The sequence below is a fragment of the Oncorhynchus mykiss genome, chromosome 15, assembly GCF_057628025.1.
Source record: "Oncorhynchus mykiss isolate SJ-2025 chromosome 15, ASM5762802v1, whole genome shotgun sequence".
NCBI classification, from domain to species: domain Eukaryota; kingdom Metazoa; phylum Chordata; class Actinopteri; order Salmoniformes; family Salmonidae; genus Oncorhynchus; species Oncorhynchus mykiss.
In genome coordinates this window covers 61868609-61890453 of record NC_143036.1, presented here as the reverse complement: position 1 = coordinate 61890453, position 21845 = coordinate 61868609, and the positions used below count along the sequence as shown (strand labels likewise).

At 44.8% G+C, this 21845-nt stretch overlaps 1 protein-coding gene across 2 annotated transcripts; it reads right to left on the bottom strand.

Moving 5' to 3' along the window:
• Positions 1–297: 297 nt before the first annotated feature.
• Positions 298–19850, bottom strand: LOC110490438 (ubiquitin carboxyl-terminal hydrolase 44). Of its 2 annotated transcripts, none has more exons than XM_036944819.2 (6): positions 19529–19850; positions 16140–17843; positions 4746–4944; positions 2652–2760; positions 2231–2472; positions 298–2084 (listed from the first exon to the last, which is right to left on the bottom strand). In XM_036944819.2, the coding sequence occupies exons 2-6, from the start codon at positions 17706–17708 to the stop codon at positions 1960–1962; spliced, it is 2244 nt and encodes a 747-aa protein (XP_036800714.2). In that variant the 5' UTR covers positions 17709–17843; positions 19529–19850; the 3' UTR covers positions 298–1959. The 2 variants fall into 2 exon arrangements, with proteins under 2 accessions (XP_036800714.2, XP_021419502.2); XM_021563827.3 differs by lacking the exon at positions 19529–19850 and adding an exon at positions 17934–18054.
• Between the last annotated feature and the right edge of the window lie 1995 nt (positions 19851–21845).

The window sequence follows — 21845 nt, the reverse complement described above, 5'->3', positions numbered from 1 at the left end:
TTATGCCACTCGGGAGCCCACTGTCCTTGCAGGCCTCCAGTAGATTCGATCAGAGAGGAAAAGGCAAAGATTTCACTCTGTCCAAAACATTTCTATGGGCTTATTTTGGACGACTCCCATTGTTAGGGGGGAGACATGAGCGTCTCGTCATTACATACAAATCTTGAGTCTAGTAGGCAGCCGCCATTATGTATACCCTATTTAGAAATAGTCAAGTGAAAGGGGATTGTGTGAGGGCTACAGCAACCTTAACTGAATTAAGTGGTGCGGATTTTTAAAAAAGTACACAAATTAGTGTTTTCTTAGAAAAATGAAAATATATTCTCATGAGGTAATTCTCTAAAAATTGAGGTAAGAATTTGCATAGTATCACTTTCATAAATGTGTACACACCCGAGGCAGTATGAGCACAATGCCAACATACATCGGGTGGAAATGTGCTTTGAATTCTCCCCAAAAGGTGAATCTAGAGATGAACAGCATTTAGGTTGAGAGCAGTTAAGCTAGTACCAGCATAGAGATATCTCTCACACACACAGTTTCAAACACACAGCAAGGATCTACTTGCACCAGTCTGGCTATTTTATACTTACATTATACAGAGCCAACTATATTGTGTGAACACATGCTGGTATACACACACACAGGTCAGACCTGCTGGTGATTCCAAACAACTAGAGGGGGAAGGAATCAATTACAAAAGCTCTAACAGTCAGTGGCCCTGTTTTTAAACATAACTTTTGTGAAACATCCTCGATATCAGAGTATACAAAAATACAATCAATATTCTAAATGCTGGCCTGGGTAGGACTGCTACAAAGAACTGATACCAAATGCACTTCTGGCAAAGGAACTACAAAAATAGATATGTTCTGATAACGAAGGGCACTTTTCTATGACAATTATGACTGCTGTCGGGATACCAACCAAAAGTTAGGCGGCAACAGGCCTAAAAACACCAGCACCACTGAAGACAGAGGGCAGCATTCAGCTGGAAACAGGTTATAAAATAGATTTTCCAAAACCAATCAAAGAATATATCTTGCAAATGTTCTGTAATTGTTTTTGGGGAAGCTGAGATGCTTTGGCGTGAGGTCAGTAGTCAATTATGAACCATTTCCTGACCGACCGGACTTACTACAGAGAGCGATACCAAAGATGGTGGATAAATTAAGATGTCCCACTCAGGCTGTTTATCTTTTCTTTTTTTAAATATCACCGTTCCGGTCCACTTAAGTGGTGGCTCTCCCATAGGCACCAATGCATTAGCAGCTGGGTCTGGTCTGCTTAGTTCATTGACTATATGAATCAGAAAATAGGAGCGAGGGAGGTATCTCGCTTCCCCTGGCGAAACTAAAGGGGTTAAACTCTAAAGACTACTTATGGAGGGAATTATCTGTTTCAGTCTACATTCCAGTTGAGAATTTGACTGACTGTGACATCCCTTAGTCAACTGCCTAAAGTGGCTGTGAGAAACGTAGTTGATTCAAATCGTTTGAGAAAAAGAAAAACATACAGAGCACAGAAGAGCAGAAGGTTGACACCTGAATAAATCTGAACTACAGATTACACAGTCACACCTGGCCAAAGTCTGTCTCTACTCCTGTAAAGGCGTGTCTATAATACAACGCACAACTTGGCTGATACTCTTGATAAAATAAACCTGTACACTATCAAACATGTTTTCCTTTTCTTTAAAAACCCATATAAACAACATGTACAAGAGATTCACAAAGACAAAAATAAAATTTTAAAAGACTGTCCTTTGTGTCTTTTAGAAAAATAAATGATAAAATTATCATTCCTCCCCCCCAGAGGAGATAAAATGAACACAAAGGAAGAGAGAGGGGGGGGGGGTTGAGATGTTTTGGTGGTGGTGGTAATGCTGATGATGTCACATCACTGGACTGCTGAGGTACAAAGGAGGAGGGTTTGGGGCGGGCTCAGTGGGTCCTGGTCCTATAGCGGCCTGTCTTTGTCCTGAGTGAAGCGCTGCGTGTAGAAGAGTATGTAGGCCTGGGCACCACACACCTCCTCTACAGAACACACATTCAGCTTAGAGTCATTACAGTGGACCCAGAACCCTGACAGAGGGAAAAGGAGAAGAGAGAAAGGGTATTAGATGTAGGTCAATTCCAAGAAAATGTATCAAGATAAGGTTGTGTATCACCTTTGTATATGTAATCTTTTACATAAAAATGTATTTTGCGTGTGCGTGAGATGTTCTTACTTCCTTCTTTGTTGTAGCAGTAGGCAGTGTAGTGGCCAGAGCCAAAGCCCTTCCCATGATGCATCACCACAGCGGACAGTTCGTACAGGAAGTGTTTGGGGGTCGGGGAGCCGGCGGGGGCCGGACTGGAGTATGGCGAGCCCTTGGGGGAGGGGTCTCTGCAGCAGTATGGCTCCATGTTGAGGAGCTGGTCAAAGCTGACGTGGACCCCGATCTTCTCCCTGTGGTTTCTTCCAGACCACCTGACGACCAATCACAAGCACATCAACAGACCAAATCACCAAATAAGACAGCTAGGGTGTTTCAAATGCATGGTTGTGTTATGGTTCTTGAGCAATTGCTATGTGCTCAATGGTTACCTGCAGTGTTTGAGGTGCATGGGTGTGTTGTAGTCATTGTGTGGTCATAATGCGGTCAGTACCTAAAGCGTTTGAGGTGCAGGCGCAGGACCTGAGGCAGTTTGTGAACCATCAGCTGTTTCTGAGCTTCAGTCAGGATGACAGGCTTGGAGGAGAACCTCCGCCGCTTACCTAGAGACAAGAGTGAGCATTAGACAGGACCAGAGTAGTGAGGAGTTGAGCGTGTTGAAATCCCCCTCATCGCTCATGGGGCAGTGCTTACCTCCTTGAAAGAGAATATGCCAGGCCTATTGAGCCGAAACCAATGATTGTATAGATAATAGAACAAAAATGAACTAAACATTTAACCCAGAGTCTTAGCCCTGTCTAAGCCGGGTGAGGTTCGGGTGGTTTTACTACGGTAACCCCGGGCGTCACAGGAGCATTTAGCTATTTGATTTGGAATTTTAAGACCCATTGGACTATAACAAAAATATATAATTTGATGAATTTTTTGGGGGGGGACCTTCATTCTATTAGCCCATACAAATGCATTATGGAACAGATAGTTCCCTAAAAATATCTAAATTAAATTAGTTCTGAAGTGTCTGTCCTATATTTGAGAGATATAAGATCAAGAAACATTTGTTATTATTATATATATTTTTTTATACGTGTATTTAACCCATTATTTTTGGCTCTAAACACGGTCTATGCCGGGGTGGGGGGTTCTACTAAGCTATATGGAACTGTTTTAAGTGTCATACCAAGGATAATTTTGCTATTTGATTTGGAATTTTAAGACCCCTTGAAGTATCAAAACAATTTATACATCTTTTTAATGAATGTTTTGGCCTTACTGCTATTAGCCCATACAAACGCAATGAATAACAGATTCACTACATGGAACAAATAGTTCCCCCCCCCCCCAAAAGAAAATCTAAAGGAAGTTTGTTTTGAAGTGTCTGTCCTATATCTGAGAGATATAAGAAAGATCAGCAAACGTTTTTTTTTTTTTTACATGTATTTAACACATTTTTGGCACTAAACAGTCTCCGTATGTACCAGGGGACCTTTAGACGAGTCGTGAGAACTGTGGGTGTCCTAGAGCAAAACAACCAACCTGTTCGTGAGAGTCTCACCTTCACACAGAAGGGTCATATTAGTGTGTAGCCCAAACTGTTTGGATGCTACAGACAGAATTTGGCAGATACCAACTTCAGACGAGTCCCAAGCCGTTTTTGGGGGTCGTAGAGCAAAACGGAGAACAACATCATGTTCGTGAGAGGTGTCAACTGTCCATAGAGGGGTCGTAATAGTTTGAGCGCCAAACCGTTCACACGCTACAGCCGATTTTGTGTGAAGACCAATTTTCGGGATATCTCATGGTGAGAAACACCGCTTTTAGCTCTGTCACCTCTCACCGCAGATGCGGAAATGCGACAGGCAGATGCAGTGGATGGAGACGCATCCAATGCAAAAAAAAATCTAGCTTAAACTGAGATTTTTATGGGAACTTTTGTATTATGCTAATAAGATAGGGTTTAAGAGATCAATTTTTTTACTTTTTTAAAATACTTTGCTACAATGACATAGCTAGCTACCAAACTCGTTATTTTCTGTTAGCGAGTGCACGTACTAAGTACACCATCATGCTTTCGGGATCCCTGTCTTTTCAGATTCCACAGTGATTCTTTAGTTGTCGACACAATATCCCTGCACTCCCTCTCTTGCTCCCTATCTTTGTAACGCACCTTGATTTTTCACCTGTGTGTTTTATCAGTTCCTTTCTGAAAATATTTAGCATACTAGATAACAGTAACTAAAGCAAGGGGATAAAGCAGCACACAAGTAGACTACAAATACATGCTGGTCCGGGCATGCCCTGAGCTTGTGAAGTGAGCGCTACTGGAGCGAAATTGGAGTGGGCGAGAAGGCCGACGCTCCAGCCTTTGGGAAACTCGCTACAGTCAAATTTAGCATGCTCCACTCCATCTAAGGCCACATGCTCTGGACAGGGCTATGTGAATACTCACTCAGTCTAACTATAGCATTGGATGGTAGTTTGACATGCAGACAGAAATATCAAGAAAACGAACTGCTTTGGCAAAATTACTGTACCTCTAACAAACTTACCATTGAATGAATGTGTGTTTGTGTGTGCCTCTGTCACTCACTGTTGCACTGGTCGCAGGCGTAGATGTTGCCCTCCAGGGCTTCGGTCTCCGTGAACTTGGCCAGCATCTCCGTCAGCTGGCACGAGACCTGCGCTGCGCTCTCTCGGCTGTTGCTGTGGTAACGCTCGGGGAACTCCAGCGATAGGTCCCAGAAGGGTTCCACCGTGTTGGAGCGGTGGTCACATGCTAGACACGTCACCTGATGGAGGGGGAAGAGAAGAGAGAGAAAGAGGTGGGGCAGAGAGAGGGAGAAAGTGAGAGTTGGGGGGCGAAAGAGTGAGAGGAGGGAAAAAGTGAGGATGAAAGAGAGTTGTGTGAAGGCAAGCCAAGGGCAGCTGAGCTAACTAACGCAGTAGCACACACAGGAACTGGATTGTCTGAGATACACAGCTATAGAAACATTGCCCCCCCACCACTCACACACACACACTCACCCCCTTGTTAGGAAAGAGCAGGTGTGGGTATGCTCAGAGAACTCAAGACACTCCTCTCTTTCACACACCGAAGCAGAAAGTACACACGTTCAGTCACACTCACTCTATTACGGGTAAATCGATTTGAATTCAATCACTTTAGACAGCATCCCTTTTCATACATGTTTGGCCATGGAAGAAGTGGTCTGAAATGGACTTTTGAACCTGAAAACATTCAGGAGATAAAAGGTGTTCAAAGTTTTGCATACCCCACCCTACAGGGTGAGACATCCATGTCTTTATCACTGGAAAAGATAAATGGTTGAGTTTGATATCATTTAAAATGCTTACAAACAGGGTTGTGAAACTATTTGATCATTTCTTTAAAAATATACACTACCGTTCAAAAGTTTGGGGCCACGTAGAAATTCCCTTGTTTTTCAAAGAAAAACACATTTTGTCCATGTTAGGGATAGGGGGCAGCATTTTGACTTTGGATGAATTGCGTGCCCATAGTGAACTGCATGCTACTCTGTCCTAGATGCTAATACACTGCTCAAAAAAATAAAGGGAACACTAAAATAACACATCCTAGATCTGAATGAATGAAATATTCTTATTAAATACTTTTTTCTTTACATAGTTGAATGTGTTGACAACAAAATCACACAAAAATGATCAAAGAAAATCAAATTTATCAACCCATGGAGGTCTGGATTTGGAGTCACACTCAAAATTAAAGTGGAAAACCACACTACAGGCTGATCCAACTTTGATGTAATGTCCTTAAAACAAGTCAAAATGAGGCTCCGTAGTGTGTGTGGCCTCCACATGCCTGTTTGACCTCCCTACAATGCCTGGGCATGCTCCTGATGAGGTGGCGGATGGTCTCCTGAGGGATCTCCTTCCAGACCTGGACTAAAGCATCCGCCAACTCCTGGACAGTCTGTGGTGCAACGTGGCGTTGGTGGATGGAGAGAGACATGATGTCCCAGATGTGCTCAATTGGATTCAAGTCTGGGGAACGGGCGGACCAGTCCATAGCATCAATGCCTTCCTCTTGCAGGAACTGCTGACACACTCCAGCCACATGAGGTCTAGCATTGTCTTTCATTAGGAGGAACCCAGGGCCAACCGCACCAGCATATGGTCTCACAAGGGGTCTGAGGATCTCATCTCGGTACCTAATGGCAGTCAGGCTACCTCTGGCGAGCACATGGAGGGCTGTGCGGCCCCCCAAAGAAATGCCACCCCATACCATGACTGACCCACTGCCAAACCGGTCATGCTGGAGGATGTTGCAGGCAGCAGAATGTTCTCCACGGCGTCTCCAGACTCTGTCACATGTGCTCAGTGTGAACCTGCTTTCATCTGTGAAGAGCACAGGGCGCCAGTGGCGAATTTGCCAATCTTGGTGTTCTCTGGCAAATGCCAAACATCCTGCACGGTGTTGGGCTGTAAGCACCTGTGGACGTCGGGCCCTCATACCACCCTCATGGAGTCTGTTTCTGACCGTTTGAGCAGACACATGCACATGTGTGGCCTGCTGGAGGTCATTTTGCAGGGCTCTGGCAGTGCTCCTCCTTGCACAAAGGCGGAGGTAGCGGTCCTGCTGATGGGTTGTTGCCCTCCTACGGCCTCATCCACGTCTCCTGATGTACTTGCCTGTCTCCTGGTAGCACCTCCATGCTCTGGACACTACGCTGACAGACACAGCAAACCTTCTTGCCACAGCTCGCATTGTTGTGCCATCCTGGATGAGCTGCACTACCTGAGCCACTTGTGTGGGTTGTAGACTCCGTTTCATGCTACCACTAGAGTGAAAGCACCGCCAGCATTCAAAAGTGACCAAAACATCAGCCAGGAAGCATAGGAACTAAGAAGTGGTCTGTGGTCACCACCTGCAGAACCACTCCTTTATTGGGGGTGTCTTGCTAATTGCCTATAATTTCCACCTGTTCCACCTGCAGTGTTTTGTTTTTTTACGTGTTATTTCTTACATTAGTACCCCAGGTCATCTTAGGTTTCATTACATACAGTCGATAAGAACTACTGAATATAAGATCAGCGTCAACTCACCATCAGTACGACCAAGAATATGTTTTTCGCGACGCGGATCCTGTGTTCTGCCTTTCACCCAGGACAACGGAATGGATCCCATGCAGCGACCCAAAAAAACGACTCCGAAAAAGAGGGAAACGAGGCGGTCTTCTGGTCAGACGCCGGAGACGGGCACATCGTGCACCACTCCCTAGCATTCTTCTCGCCAATGTCCAGTCTCTTGACAACAAGATTGATGAAATCCAAGCAAGGGTAGCATTCCAGAGGGACATCAGAGACTGTAACGTTCTTTGCTTCACGGAAACATGGCTCACTGGAGAGACGCTATCGGAGGCAGTGCAGCCAGCGGGTTTCTCCACGCATCGCGCCGACAGAAACAAACATCTTTCTGGTAAGAAGAGGGGCGGGGGCGTATGCCTTATGGCTAACGAGACATGGTGTGATGAAAGAAACATACAGGAACTCAAATCCTTCTGTTCACCTGATTTAGAATTCCTCACAATCAAATGTAGACCGCATTATCTACCAAGAGAATTCTCTTAGATTATAATCACAGCCGTATATATCCCCCCCCCCCAAGCAGACACATTGATGGCTCTGAACGAACTTTATTTGACTCTTTGCAAACTGGAATCCATTTATCCGGAGGCTGCATTCATTGTAGCTGGGGATTTTAACAAGGCTAATCTGAAAACAAGACTGCCTAAATTTTATCAGCATATCGATTGCACAACCAGGGGTGGAAAAACCTTGGATCATTGTTACTCTAACTTCCGTGACGCATATAAGGCCCTGCCCCGCCCTCCTTTCGGAAAAGCTGACCACGACTCCATTTTGTTGATCCCTGCCTACAGACAGAAACTAAAACAAGAGGCTCCCACGCTGAGGTCTGTCCAACGCTGGTCCGACCAAGCTGACCCCACACTCCAAGACTGCTTCCATCACGTGGACTGGGACATGTTTCGTATTGCGTCAGATAACAATATTGACGAATACGCTGATTCGGTGTGCGAGTTCATTAGAACGTGCATTGAAGATGTCGTTCGCATAGCAACGATTAAAACATTCCCTAACCAGAAACCGTGGATTGATGGCAGCATTCGCGTGAAACTGAAAGCGCGAACCACTGCTTTTAATCAGGGCAAGGTGACTGGTAACATGACCGAATACAAACAGTGCAGCTATTCCCTCCGCAAGGCTATCAAACAAGCTAAGCGTCAGTACAGAGACAAAGTAGACTCTCAATTCAACGGCTCAGACACAAGAGGCATGTGGCAGGGTCTACAGTCAATCACGGACTACAAGAAGAAATCCAGCCCAGTCACGGACCAGGATGTCCTGCTCCCAGGCAGACTAAATAACTTTTTTGCCCGCTTTGAGGACAATACAGTGCCACTGACACGGCCTGCAACGAAAACATGCGGACTCTCCTTCACTGAAGCCGAGGTGAGTAAGACATTTAAACGTGTTAACCCTCGCAAGGCTGCAGGCCCAGACGGCATCCCCAGCCGCGCCCTCAGAGCATGCGCAGACCAGCTGGCTGGTGTGTTTACGGACATATTCAATCAATCCCTATACCAGTCTGCTGTTCCCACATGCTTCAAGAGGGCCACCATTGTTCCTGTTCCCAAGAAAGCTAAGGTAACTGAGCTAAACGACTACCGCCGCGTAGCACTCACTTCCGTCATCATGAAGTGCTTTGAGAGACTAGTCAAGGACCATATCACCTCCACCCTACCCGACACCCTAGACCCACTCCAATTTGCTTACCGCCCAAATAGGTCCACAGACGATGCAATCTCAACCACACTGCACACTGCCCTAACCCATCTGGACAAGAGGAATACCTATGTGAGAATGCTGTTCATCGACTACAGCTCGGCATTCAACACCATAGCACCCTCCAAGCTCGTCATCAAGCTCGAGACCCTGGGTCTCGACCCCGCCCTGTGCAACTGGGTACTGGACTTCCTGACGGGCCGCCCCCAGGTGGTGAGGGTAGGCAACAACATCTCCACCCCGCTGATCCTCAACACTGGGGCCCCACAAGGGTGCGTTCTGAGCCCTCTCCTGTACTCCCTGTTCACCCACGACTGCGTGGCCACGCACGCCTCCAACTCAATCATCAAGTTTGCGGACGACACAACAGTGGTAGGCTTGATTACCAACAACGACGAGACGGCCTACAGGGAGGAGGTGAGGGCCCTCGGAGTGTGGTGTCAGGAAAATAACCTCACACTCAACGTCAACAAAACTAAGGAGATGATTGTGGACTTCAGGAAACAGCAGAGGGAACACCCCCCTATCCACATCGATGGAACAGTAGTGGAGAGGGTAGCAAGTTTTAAGTTCCTCAGCATACACACAGACAAACTGAATTGGTCCACTCACACAGACAGCATCGTGAAGAAGGCGCAGCAGCGCCTCTTCAACCTCAGGAGGCTGAAGAAATTCGGCTCGTCACCAAAAGCACTCACAAACTTCTACAGATGCAGTATCGAGAGCATCCTGGCGGGCTGTATCACCGCCTGGTACGGCAACTGCTCCGCCCACAACCGTAAGGCTCTCCAGAGGGTAGTGAGGTCTGCACAACGCATCACCGGGGGCAAACTACCTACCCTCCAGGACACCTACACCACCCGATGTTACAGAAAGGCCATAAAGATCATCAAGGACATCAACCACCCGAGCCACTGCCTGTTCACCCCGCTATCATCCAGAAGGCGAGGTCAGTACAGGTGCATCAACGCTGGGACCGAGAGACTGAAAAACAGCTTCTATCTCAAGGCCATCAGACTGTTAAACAGCCACCACTAACATTGAGTGGCTGCTGCCAACACACTGACACTGACTCAACTCCAGCCACTTTAATAATGGGAAATGATGTAAATATATCACTAGCCACTTTAAACAATGCTACCTTATATAATGTTGCTTACCCTACATTATTCATCTCATATGCATACGTATATACTGTACTCTATATCATCGACTGCATACGTATGTAATACATGTATCACTAGCCACTAACTATGCCACTTTGTTTACATACTCACCTCATGTATATACTGTACTCAATACCATCTACTGTATCCTGCCTATGCTGCTCTGTACCATCACTCATTCATATATCCTTATGTACATATTCTTTATCCCCTTACACTGTGTATAAGACAGTAGTTTTGGAATTGTTAGTTAGATTACTTGTTGGTTATTACTGCATTGTCGGAACTAGAAGCACAAGCATTTCGCTACACTCGCATTAACATCTGCTAACCATGTGTATGTGACAAATAAAATTTGATTTGATTTTTGATTTGAACAAATGCTGATGCTCCAGATACTCAACTAGTCTAAAGAAGAACAGTTTTATTGCTTCTTTAATCAGGACAACAGTTTTCAGCTGTGCTAACATAATTGCAAACAGGTTTTCTAATAAATTAGCATTTTAAAATGATAAACTTGGATTAGCTAACACAACGTGCCATTGGAACACAGGAGTGATGGTTGCTGATAATGGGCCTCTGTATGCCTATGTAGATATTCCATTAAAAATCTGGCGTTTCCAGCTACAATAGTCATTTACAACATTAAATCAATTTTATGTTATTTTAATTGACAAAAAAATTGCTTTTCTTTCAAAAACAAAGACATTTCTAAGTGACCCCAAAGTTTTGAAATAGTACCCGCAAAACACCAATCAACGTCAGCAGCGAAGAGGCGACTCTGGGATGCTGGCCTTCTAGGCAGCAGAATTGCAAAGAAAAAGACATATCTTAGGCTGGCCAATAAAAAGAAAAGATTAAGATGGGCAAAAGAACACAGACACTGGACAGAGGAAGATTGTAAAAAATGTTATGGACAGACGAATCTAGGTTTGATGTGTTCGGATCACAAAGAACATTCGTGAGACGTAGAAAAAATGAAAAGATGCTGAGGAGTGCTTGACGCCATCTGCCAAGAGTGGTGGAGGCAATGTGATGGTCTGGGGGTGCTTTGGTGGTGGTAAAGTGGGAGATTTGTACAGGGCAAAAGGGATCTTGAAGAAGGAAGGCTATTTTGCAATGCCATGCCATACCCCGTGGACGGCGCTTAATTGGAGCCAATTTCCTCCTACAACAAGACAATGACCCAAAGCACAGCTTCAAACTATGCAAGAACCATTTAGGGAAGAAGCAGAAAGCTGGTATTCTGTCAATAATGGTGTGGTTGCACAGTCACCAGTTCTCAACCCGTTTGAGCTGTTGTGAGAGCAGCTTGACCGTATGGTACGTAAGAAGTGCCCATCAAGCCAATCCAACTTGTGGGAGGTGTTTCAGGAAGCATGGGGTGAAATCTCTTCAGATTACCTCGACGCATTGACAACTAGAATGCCAAAGGTCTGCAAGGCTGTATTAAAAAATATATATATTTAACCATGAAAAAGCCCATTGAGACACAAGTCTATTTTTCAAAGGAGACATAGCCAAGAAGGCAGCAACAATCAATACATTACATAATTAAAACATACAACATAAAAAAAGCATTTACACTCAACAGAGTCTCCCATCAATATTTTAAATTCATTCAGTGGGACTAACATATCTAGATGAAGCATGGATTGCAGACTTCCATATGTCTGGTGCACAAGAAGAGAAGGCAGTCTTGCCTAATACTGTGAATGTCCTGGGGACTTTAAGTAGCAACCACCTAGCAGACCGGGTATGGTAACTATTGGTGGTGAAGGAGACCATACTACAGAGGTAAAGAGGGAGTTTACCCAAAAGGGCTTTGTAGATGAACACATACAGTGGGGCAAAAAAGTATTTAGTCAGCCACCAATTGTGCAAGTTATCCAACTTGAGAGAAGGCCTGTAATTTTCATCATAGGTACACTTCAACTATGACAGACACAATGAGAAAAAAAATCCAGAAAATCACATTGTAGGATTTTTAATGAATTTGTTTGCAAATTATGGTGGAAAATAAATATTTGGTCCCCTACAAACAAGCAAGATTTCTGGCTCTCACAGACCTGTAACTTCTTCTTTAAGAGGCTCCTCTGTCCTCCACTCGTTACCTGTATTAATGGCACCTGTTTGAACTTGTTATCAGTATAAAAGACACCTGTCCACAACCTCAAACAGTCAACACTCCAAACTCCACTATGACCAGGACCAAAGAGCTGTCAAAGGACACCAGAAACAACATTTTAGACCTGCACCAGGTTGGGAAGACTGAATTTGCAATAGGTAAGCAGCTTGGTTTGAAGAAATCAACTGTGGGAGCAGTTGATTTTTTTTTATCAAGTGCATTTATGATGTCATTTACCACTGCCATAGCTGCAGTTGTGGTACTGTGCCCCGATCTAAAGCCAGACTGAACCTCGCTCAGTATGTTCTTTTCAATGAAGACGTCTATGAATCCCTGGTTCACTAGGGATTCATAGACTTTGGCTAGGATAGGGAGTTTGGAGATAGGACGATAGTTATTAGCATCTGAGGGATCTCCACCCTTCAGCAGTGGGAGGACATAAGCTGATTTCCAAATGCTGGGTATGGAATTGGTCAAGAGACTCAAGTTGAAAATGTGAGCAACAGGTTCAGTGATAATACCAGCTTCTATCTTTAAGAGGTAGGGGTCCAGGTTGTCTGTATAAGAAACAGGCTCAAAGTTAAAATGGTTCACATAGCTATTATGCTGCAAGGATTCTCTTAGAATGGCGGGGATCTATGCATTTCAGAACTACACTGTACGTTACATGTGTGGAACCTAACTTCTTGGTTTAAACTGAGCTTTTTTGTTTAATTTCTGTTTGTAAGTTTGTTAAAAATGTATGTATTGAGAGACGCAATGATGGGGATGGGGTGAGAGAAGCACTGAGCGGGAAGAGGAAAATGGTGTACGTATGTATGGGGGTGTGTGTGTGTGTATATATATATATATATATATATATATATATATACACACACACACACACACGTAGGTATGTGTAAGTGAGTGCTGTTTTCTTTTTGTTGCTTTGTCTCTGTTGTTGTATCTCTTAATATGGGTGAAAATTGTGAAATTCCAATAAAAAAATACTGTTGCAAAAAAAAGAATGGTTCACATGAGGGCCTATATCATAGTTGACAGTAACAGAGCTTACATTAGAGGCCTGGGCCCCACCATTATCAAAAACTGAACCAGCAGATATGAAGTGATTGTTAAAAACCCCTACAAAGTCAGCTTTGTCCTTCACTTCATTGGAATCCATCATTAAATGGTCAGGAAGGCCAGAGGATACATTACAACACGACACTGATTTGATTCGCTTCCAGAATTTGGTAGGGTTGTTTAGGTTCTCTGTGACAGCATTTAAATAGTAATCTGATTTGGACTTCCTGATCAATCCTGTGCATTTGTTTCTTAGCGCTCTGAAGGAGGTACAGTCAACAGGAGCATTTGTATGTCTAGCTTGAGCCCAAGAGATATTTATCTTTCTAATTAATTCTGCCAAGTTATCTGAAAACCAGGGATTGTCCCCTCCACTGATTCAAAATTTCTTCACTGAGGAATGCTTACCCCACATCGACACAAATGTCATATAAAAATAGTCCCAGGCAGTGTCAACATTGGGAATCAGACTTACTCTGTCAATATTATGGTACAGATCATGTAAGAACGCTTGCTCATCAAACTGTCTAAAATGTCTTCTAAAAATATAACGGGGTTTGGCTTGGGTCATTTTTGTATTTCTAACACAAGCAATTGCAGTGATCACTGACATCATTACAGAATATCCCAGTTGATGTGTATTTGTGAGGGGTATTCATTAGCATAATGTCCAATAGCGTGGATTTGTTAGGTGCTCTTGGATTCGGTCTTGTTGGCACATTAATTAATTGAGCGAGATTCAGAGTCACACAGTTGTTTAAAAGAGTCCGATACAGATCTAAGCATGTCCCAGTTCAAATCTCCCAAAATAATGAATTGAGTCATTTAACTTGTGCAGGACATCAGAAAGAGAGTTAAGTGCGTCTCCCGATGCTGGTCTGTAGCAGCAGACTACAGTGATGTGGGAGTCCTCATATATGTTTACTTTAACCGCAAGCATTTAAAAATGTTTGGCTTTGGTCATTTCAGAGGTGTTAAACTCGGATATCATATAAATTCTAACCCCTTTACTCACCCGAGACATTCTAAAAAACTGTGTACCCATCAATAGAAATTGAGTTATTTGACAAAGATTACATTAGCCAAGTTTCTGATAAAACCATTACGTCTGCATATTCTAATCATGTCTATTTCTGGAAATAGACTTCTGACATTAAACATGCAAGAGGCCAAAACCTGCTCTATTTTCAAAATCATAGGGAGATTGCATGGTATCTACCGGCCCAGGGTTTGGTCACACATTACCAGAAATCAACAATAAAAGCATAACAATATATCTCAATTGCCCAATGAGTGAGGACTTGGTGGAGCCAGCACCATTGTGAATAAAACAAACACAGGAAAAAAAGTAATTCAATAGTTTTTGATTTTGGAAGAATGCCATCAAGTATAGGTCCAGTTGCGTGGTACAAATGTAATTGCAGAGAGAGACCAAGTTCCTGGTGGTATTGACATGGTCTCGTCGGAGTGTTTGCAAATTGTAGGGCATAAGGCGAAGATAATTCACTCACCCATTGATCATTCAGCCTATTTAATCCAGGATGGCATTGAGTAAAGAGCAGGCCCAGTAACAGATACATAATACGGTTTTTAGAGGTCTTTCAGCACAGGTGCGCAATGACCTGTAGACCTAGATTTTCCCCACAGCGCATCAGGTTTTCCAATCCGATAACCACTTCTCCGCTCCTAGCCTCCAGAAAGGTATAGAAAAAAATAATGGCATTCTCAATCTTAAATCTTTGTACAAGTAAATTTCGTAAAAATAGAGACTGAGATCTAAAAATAATAGTTGTTATATACAGCACCCACTTTCACATAAAAAGTATTTGCTTCTGTAAACAGGATCAGGGTCATTAAATCTCTGATCTCAAGGATCACACAAACGGATAGACTGATTGGCTAACATCTTGGAGAATTGCCACAAATGGAGGATTCTTTGATGAAAGCAAAGTTTGAAGTACAATTATTATTTAAATTAAAAATCATTATTTTGAACCTCGTCAACATCTTGACTATATTTCCTATTCATTTTGCAACTCATTTCACGTATGTTTTCATGGAAAACAAAAGACATTTCTAGGTGACCCCAAACTTTTGAACGGTAGAGGTTAAAAAATGTCAATAACAAAACTCAAATAATTATAAAGTAGTTTGACAACGCTTTTTGTAAACTTTAAAATTCAAAAATGTAAAATCTCAACCATTTATATTTTCCATTGATGAAGACATGGATGTCTCTTGGTATGGTATGCAAAAGGGGTCAACTTCGAGCACTTTTATCTCGAGTGTTTTGGCATTCGGGTCCAAAAAGACACTTTCTGAGCCGTTCTACAATGGGAAAGTATGGAGGTTTAGTTCAAATCAAAAGGGGTTCCGTCGAAAAGTTTATGAATTCAAATGGATTTACCCTTCCATTAACTATTAAAATGATGGAGGTTCAGAATGTGTTGATCTGCCATTGAAATGTCCCCATTTCTTGATTGGAGCCAAGCACATTTAGACTGTATCATTTTGGCATATTGTATTTTATATATATGTATTTTATATTACTATCAAGACAAAAATGTGGTAACAGTCACACACATTGTGCAGTATAAGCTCCCATCCAAATCCTCCAGTAAGATCACTACTAATAAATGTAAAGGCCCTTTAATCCCTTTTCAATCCATTTTAAACCATGTCCAGACTGGTGAATCGCAGAAGTGTGTGTGTTTATCAGTATAAAAATGTGTATCAGTCTGTGTATATCTGTGTTTGGGAGAGTGTGTGCCTCTCTCTCTCTTACCTGGCTGAGGAGCTGACCGTGGAAGATGGTGTTGACTATGCTGAGCACCTGCTTGATGAGATGTCTCTGTCCGGTTGACACACCAGCGGGCGGCGTGTGAGTCCCTGTGCTCTCCAGCTCGTGCTGCACCTTGTCAAGCAGCTCACACAGGAACTCCTGGGCATCCTGCTGGGCATAGCCCCGGAAGGCTGGGATCAGCTGCCACACTGAGTGCAGCATGGCAAAGGGCGACACCAGCGCCCACTTGCCCGACCACATCACCTGGAAGAGTGTGTGCAGCTCGTGGCACAGGGAGATGTGCTTGGAGCTGGGCTCCTTGGGCTGAATCAGCTCCATGCTCTGGGCCCTGGAGGCACCCCCGCTTAGCCCAGCACCCACCTGGGGGCCTCTCCTCTGAGCCAGCGGGAAGGACGACACAGGGCCCCCGGGGCTGGGAACCACCAGCTGGCCGTGAACGGCCGAAGCCAGCAGCTCCAGGGCCTGCGTCAGGTCCAGCCGGAGGAAACACTCCCTGAAGATGTGAAGGTGGCTCAGCACCTGCAGGATGGAGTTCATGTAGCACGTGTTGCCTAGGTTACGCAGACCCGTGACACCCGGAGTGACAGTGGGCCGCCGTTTGAGGGGCGAGTCGCCCTGTTTGGGGGGGGCACGGCGGGGGGCCAGGGAGGGGGCAGTCCGGGCTTGGGCAGAGGCGGCTCTGGGTTTGCCTTTGGTGGAAGAAGAGGGGGTTGAGTAGCGAGAGGGTTTGGGCACAGGGGTTTTAGAGGGGCGGCCCATTCTCTTGGGGGTGTGAGTGGCGGGGCTCTGGGTTCTTGGTTGTGGGGCGAGGGGGGTCTGGGGTGTGTAAGTGGTGCTGTGGGTGCGTGTTCGTGTGGAGCAGGGGGTGACAGCAGCGGCAGCAGCAGCTCTCTGGCTGGCTCTCCTCAGGCGGTGACTCTTCCTGGGTGGGGCACTCTCCAACGCTTCCTGTAGCTGCCTCTTCAACGTCTTCCTCCTCTCTCTCAACTCCTTCCTCCTCCTCTCCTCCTCCTCTCTCTGCCTCTCCTCCTCCTCCCTCCTCTTCCCCCCTTCCGTCAGGCTGAACCAGGTGTGGAACACTCGACCCATCAGTGCCCGGCGGCGGTGCCAGAGCGCCGTGAACATGCGGTCCTCGTCCCTCAGCTGCAGTTCGCTGGAGCCGCAGGGCTGGGGGGCGTCGGGCGGAGCGCTAGCCGATCTCAAGATGCGTCCTGAGCGGGTGGTGACCTCGTAGCGCTGGCTCTGGATGGCGCTGAGCGTGGAGCGCAGCAGCTTGAGGTCTCCCGTCGCGTTGTCGTTGAGCACGTAGTCGTCACATAGGTAGCAGAAGACATAGAGCTCGTTGACCTCTATGGCCAACGGGTGGTGATGCTGCAGGAAGTGCTGCAGGGCATGCTCCTCGATGTAGCGGCCGCACGCAACATGGGCACAGCCCAGGCAGGCCCACACCGACTCTGTGGTGTTGCAGTCCACGCAGTGCCACTTCTGGGGGTTGAGGATGGAGTGGTCTGGGGCCAGCCTGAGCCGCCCCACGTGCTTACACCTGTCCATCGCACACACTTGCTGGGGGGCTCAGTCCGTGTGTGTGTCTGTGGGTAGGCGAGTGTGGATGTGACACGTCCACACTGGGGCTTCAGATCACCATGGCGAGCTCAGAAACTGGGCGGTCCCACGGCATGGCTTTATCTGGGGAGGAAGAGAAGAGAGAGTGAGTGAGTAAGGCAGTTGTACAAAACTCTTTAAACTTCTCTAATCTCCTCTCAGTAAAGGCCTTACCCAAATCGTATAACGAGATCCTTTGTTTTACAAGATGCCTGTTAGTGAAAACAATTGCATTAAAACCTTTTTAACCCAAATCCCATTCTGGTCTTTATAATAACTTGTGGTCATGCATTTTACCAGTTAGCTCTCTAACATGGGTACTTATTGTAAAAACATTTTTTTTAAAACAGGACAATATCCTGAATGTTGTCTATGGTGATCAGATGTGGCTTTCTGCCATTACAGATTTCCTTCCTCTAATGTACCCTTTAAAACAGTTTGCATAACCCTGGGGGGTTAGGCACTTCTGTAGCACCGTTTGAAAACTGCTGGGGTTGGGGATTTCTGTTTTAGAGTCTCAGCTCCATCATCATCACCCCCCAATGGGGCCAAAGTGAGACTTAAGCCTGGAAAACAAAGGGGGGCTGAGCTGGGAGGGTAGATCACCCTTTGTATGTGTACAGGCAGCCTTACAAAGAGGAAGAGGCAAGAGAAGAGATGGATATAGAAAGGGAAAGGAGAAAGAGGTGGATAGGAAGATCAAAAGGGAAACTAAACTCGAGGATCAGAGGATGCCAGTCCTAGCTACTGTTACCCTTCTCCATGAACCAATCTATAGTATATTTAGGAGGAGAAACAGGACAAGGCCGACCCTGACTAACGGGTGTTTGTTTACCATGCAAGACTCCCTGTGTATGATTTAAATAAGTAGCTGTTACCACTGAAGGAGTTTCTGGCTGGCACACTGAGTGTCTGTCTGTCAACCTTGTACCCCTTTGACTCCCACTGTTTTTATATAACATTTAATCAATGTAATTCTTTTTTTATGACCATCGACATTCGTGATGGCAATGCAATTGTGGTTTTATAACCATCGACAATCGTGATACATTGTTTAGTTTTTTTTAAATCCACAATAGATATGGTGGGCAGTTACTAGCAAGGACATTCCTTTGCTTCTGCTTCATTTTACCCAGTCAACACTGATAACATAAAGCGAGAGATGTGTGTTTTCAAACCTGCTAACTTAGCTAGCAAGTTTTCCCAGACGTGTTTACCACTTCACTAACGTTAACTCACCCGACATTGGTAAATTGTCCCCGCAAGACAACTTTGAAAACTAGCTCTAGCTAACAAATGTCACCCAAATACTGGTAACTAACCGCTCCTTCTTCTATCCTGATGTCACTAACTATCTATAGTTATAACACCGCTAACGTTACTGCTGACAAGATCCCTACTCGGAAACTTATCGAGGAGGATATCAAAGGCTCGTGCGCGCACCTAAGGTGCCCTTGTGCTTTCTCTCTCCATCGGGCGGTATGTATCTTCTAAATAAACACAAATCGAATATCTAACGTAAGATAGCTAGTAAAATAATAAAGTATCCAGCTAGTTTGTTGGCTAACGTGGTGAGTAACAGAGCTAGCTACATGGTTAGCAGCAACCAAGCTAATATTGTCAAACCAAGTCTAAATAGGTTAGGGGTCAATGCGTCAGGGTTTGAATTGTTTATCAAACATGGTAGTTAGTTTTCAGAGGAATGTGTACACCATTACAACTGACAGGAATTGTAAAGAAAGCCGAAAATTTTTAAAAAAGTACCATACCTATCCTTCACGGCACTTATTCCTCTGGTACTAAAACGGTCGCCATCTTGTATCTACTCTTGTCGCGTGGTGTTGGCTCGAGCACGTCCTCGGTAGGGTAGCGTCAAGTGTCGTTGCCTGGCTCAAGGTAGAGGCTCTCCTAACATCAGATCTAGGATCAGATTATTCTACCCAAACTCTAAACGTTATCATTGAGGTGATTAGAAAACATCTGACTTTGTATCAGTGGTTAGGGGCAACCTCTAACCTACTCAGCACAGATGGCACAATTTTGTGACATAATCTCAGGATATTGTCATGTCAAATTCATGAAGCCAGGCCTACACAACACAATCAGAGGAAATATTTGAAATAAAATCGAAGTGGCCCTTCACATTCTATTAAGCACATTCTGCTGTTGAGTATGACATACATACTGTTTGAAACTGCACTGCAAATGGCCTATTTACCCTTTTCTACACCAGGCTACTAATAAAGCAACCCCAAAACACGTTTTTTTCTGTCACCGCTTCTGGAAAAACAATTACATTCAAAACGTATCAATGCCACAAGATGGCAGTGATGTATCAATCAATGTTCAAGTTGTGCAGGTGTTTTTTCATTTTACCTGAGAATACATTGCAAACATTGCATGTGAGAGTATTAGGTGTGTGTATGTGTGTTGGGGGGATGCAGGTGTAGGGCTCCATGCTGGTTAATGAGGGCATTGGGGGCTGAAGGCACACACTATAGAGATGGTATCAGACTGGGTGTCTAACATTAAACTCCAGAACTCCTGAGACATAAGTCTTAGACATGCTAACCACAACCGGAGCCTGACTCACGCAAATATACCCAATGTTCCCAAACTCTGTCAGCAGCTCTGGCCTCATGTGGAAAATGTCCTGACACAGTGAATGTGAGAATGAGGGGAAACAGTCAAGAGACATTGCCAACCGTCACTCTGCATCAAAGGGGTACTGAGAGAGAGGATTGTTGATCACTAAACAGAAAAATGAAAAAATATGCACATGGTACCGGTGACTGGGTTCACACACAGGAATACAGTGTGACCCCTAGGTGACCTCTAGGATGACATGGTGTGTTACAGAGAGACAGATGTCAATCAGTGTTGTGGAGCAGGAGGAAAGCCAATAATAACACACTGTATACGCACACGCACGCACGCACACACACACGCGCACACACACACACACACACACACACACACACACACACGTGTATGGTCACTGTCTCTCTCACTGATCCCCTCTGATATGGAGAAGGGCTTAGCTTTCAGCAGTACCACAGGTGTGTGAGTGAGTGAGTGAGTGAGTGAGTGAGTGAGTGAGTGCTTGAGTGAGTGAGTGAAAGGTGAGTCTGTGTGTGTGTGGACGTGTTTAACTATACTTGTGGGGACCAGAAGTATAGTAAACAAATTAAAATTGGACCAACTGGGGACATGTTGTTAGTTCCCACAAGGTCAAATGCTATTTCTAGGGGGTTAAGGTTAGAATTTGTGTTAGGGTTAGAATTAGTTTTAGGGTTAGGAGATAGGTTTAGTTTTTGGGGTTAGGGTTAAGGTTTGGGGTAAAGGTTGGGTTTAGAGGTTAGGAAAAATAGGATTTTGAATGGGACTGAATTTTGTGTCCCCACAAAGTTAGTTATACAATACTGTGTGTGTGTGTGTGTGTGTGTGTGAGAAAGAGGTACATGTATGTGTGTGTAGATCTGTCCTCCGATTCCTGTTGAATCACTGTTTTTCTCCTTCTATATCCCGCGGCCTTAACTGAGTCTTCATGTCCACACATGTTCCCTCCCTCCCCCCCTCTCGCTCCCTCTTTCTCTCTCCTCTCCATCGCTCCTTCTCTCACCCACACTCTACATACTCCACAAACCAAACATAAACACACACACACCCCCTGTCTGTATTGAAAAAGATGGATACTATAGCTCTGTGAAAGTTCTATATAGTGGCGGTTTGTGGCAAGTGAAAACACAGGTGCTGATGGGTGAGGGGAAATGGTTTACAACCAGTGGATAAATACATTCCCCATAATTATGGTTTATGTTTGTAGCATTTATGTGTTCATTGGTACGTCTTAATGGTTTATGTCTGTCTGCCTACCCACCCGTATGTCTGTCTGTCTGTCTGTCTGTCTGTCTTGTCAGCACCTTTCTCTTGCGTGTCACTCACTGTGTCACTCACTCTGTGTACATGTGGGCGTAATAGGTGGATGACATCAGGGGCTCATTTTCTTGGAAGTATCATAATCACAAGTTGTGTCTCAATCACCCTGCTATGTCAACAAGAGCAAGGCCCAGTTCTGGCTTCTTT

Bases quoted from the DNA above. Each gene is read 5' to 3' on its own strand.
- LOC110490438 (XM_036944819.2), bottom strand. From the start codon at position 17,708: ATGGACAGGTGTAAGCACGTGGGGCGGCTCAGGCTGGCCCCAGACCAC. The intron at 2,761-4,745 runs GTGAGTGACAGA...TCTTGTCTCTAG, and splicing joins CGCCTGCGACCAGTGCAACA to GTAAGCGGCGGAGGTTCTCC. The intron at 2,473-2,651 runs GTACTGACCGCA...ATTGGTCGTCAG, and splicing joins CTGCACCTCAAACGCTTTAG to GTGGTCTGGAAGAAACCACA.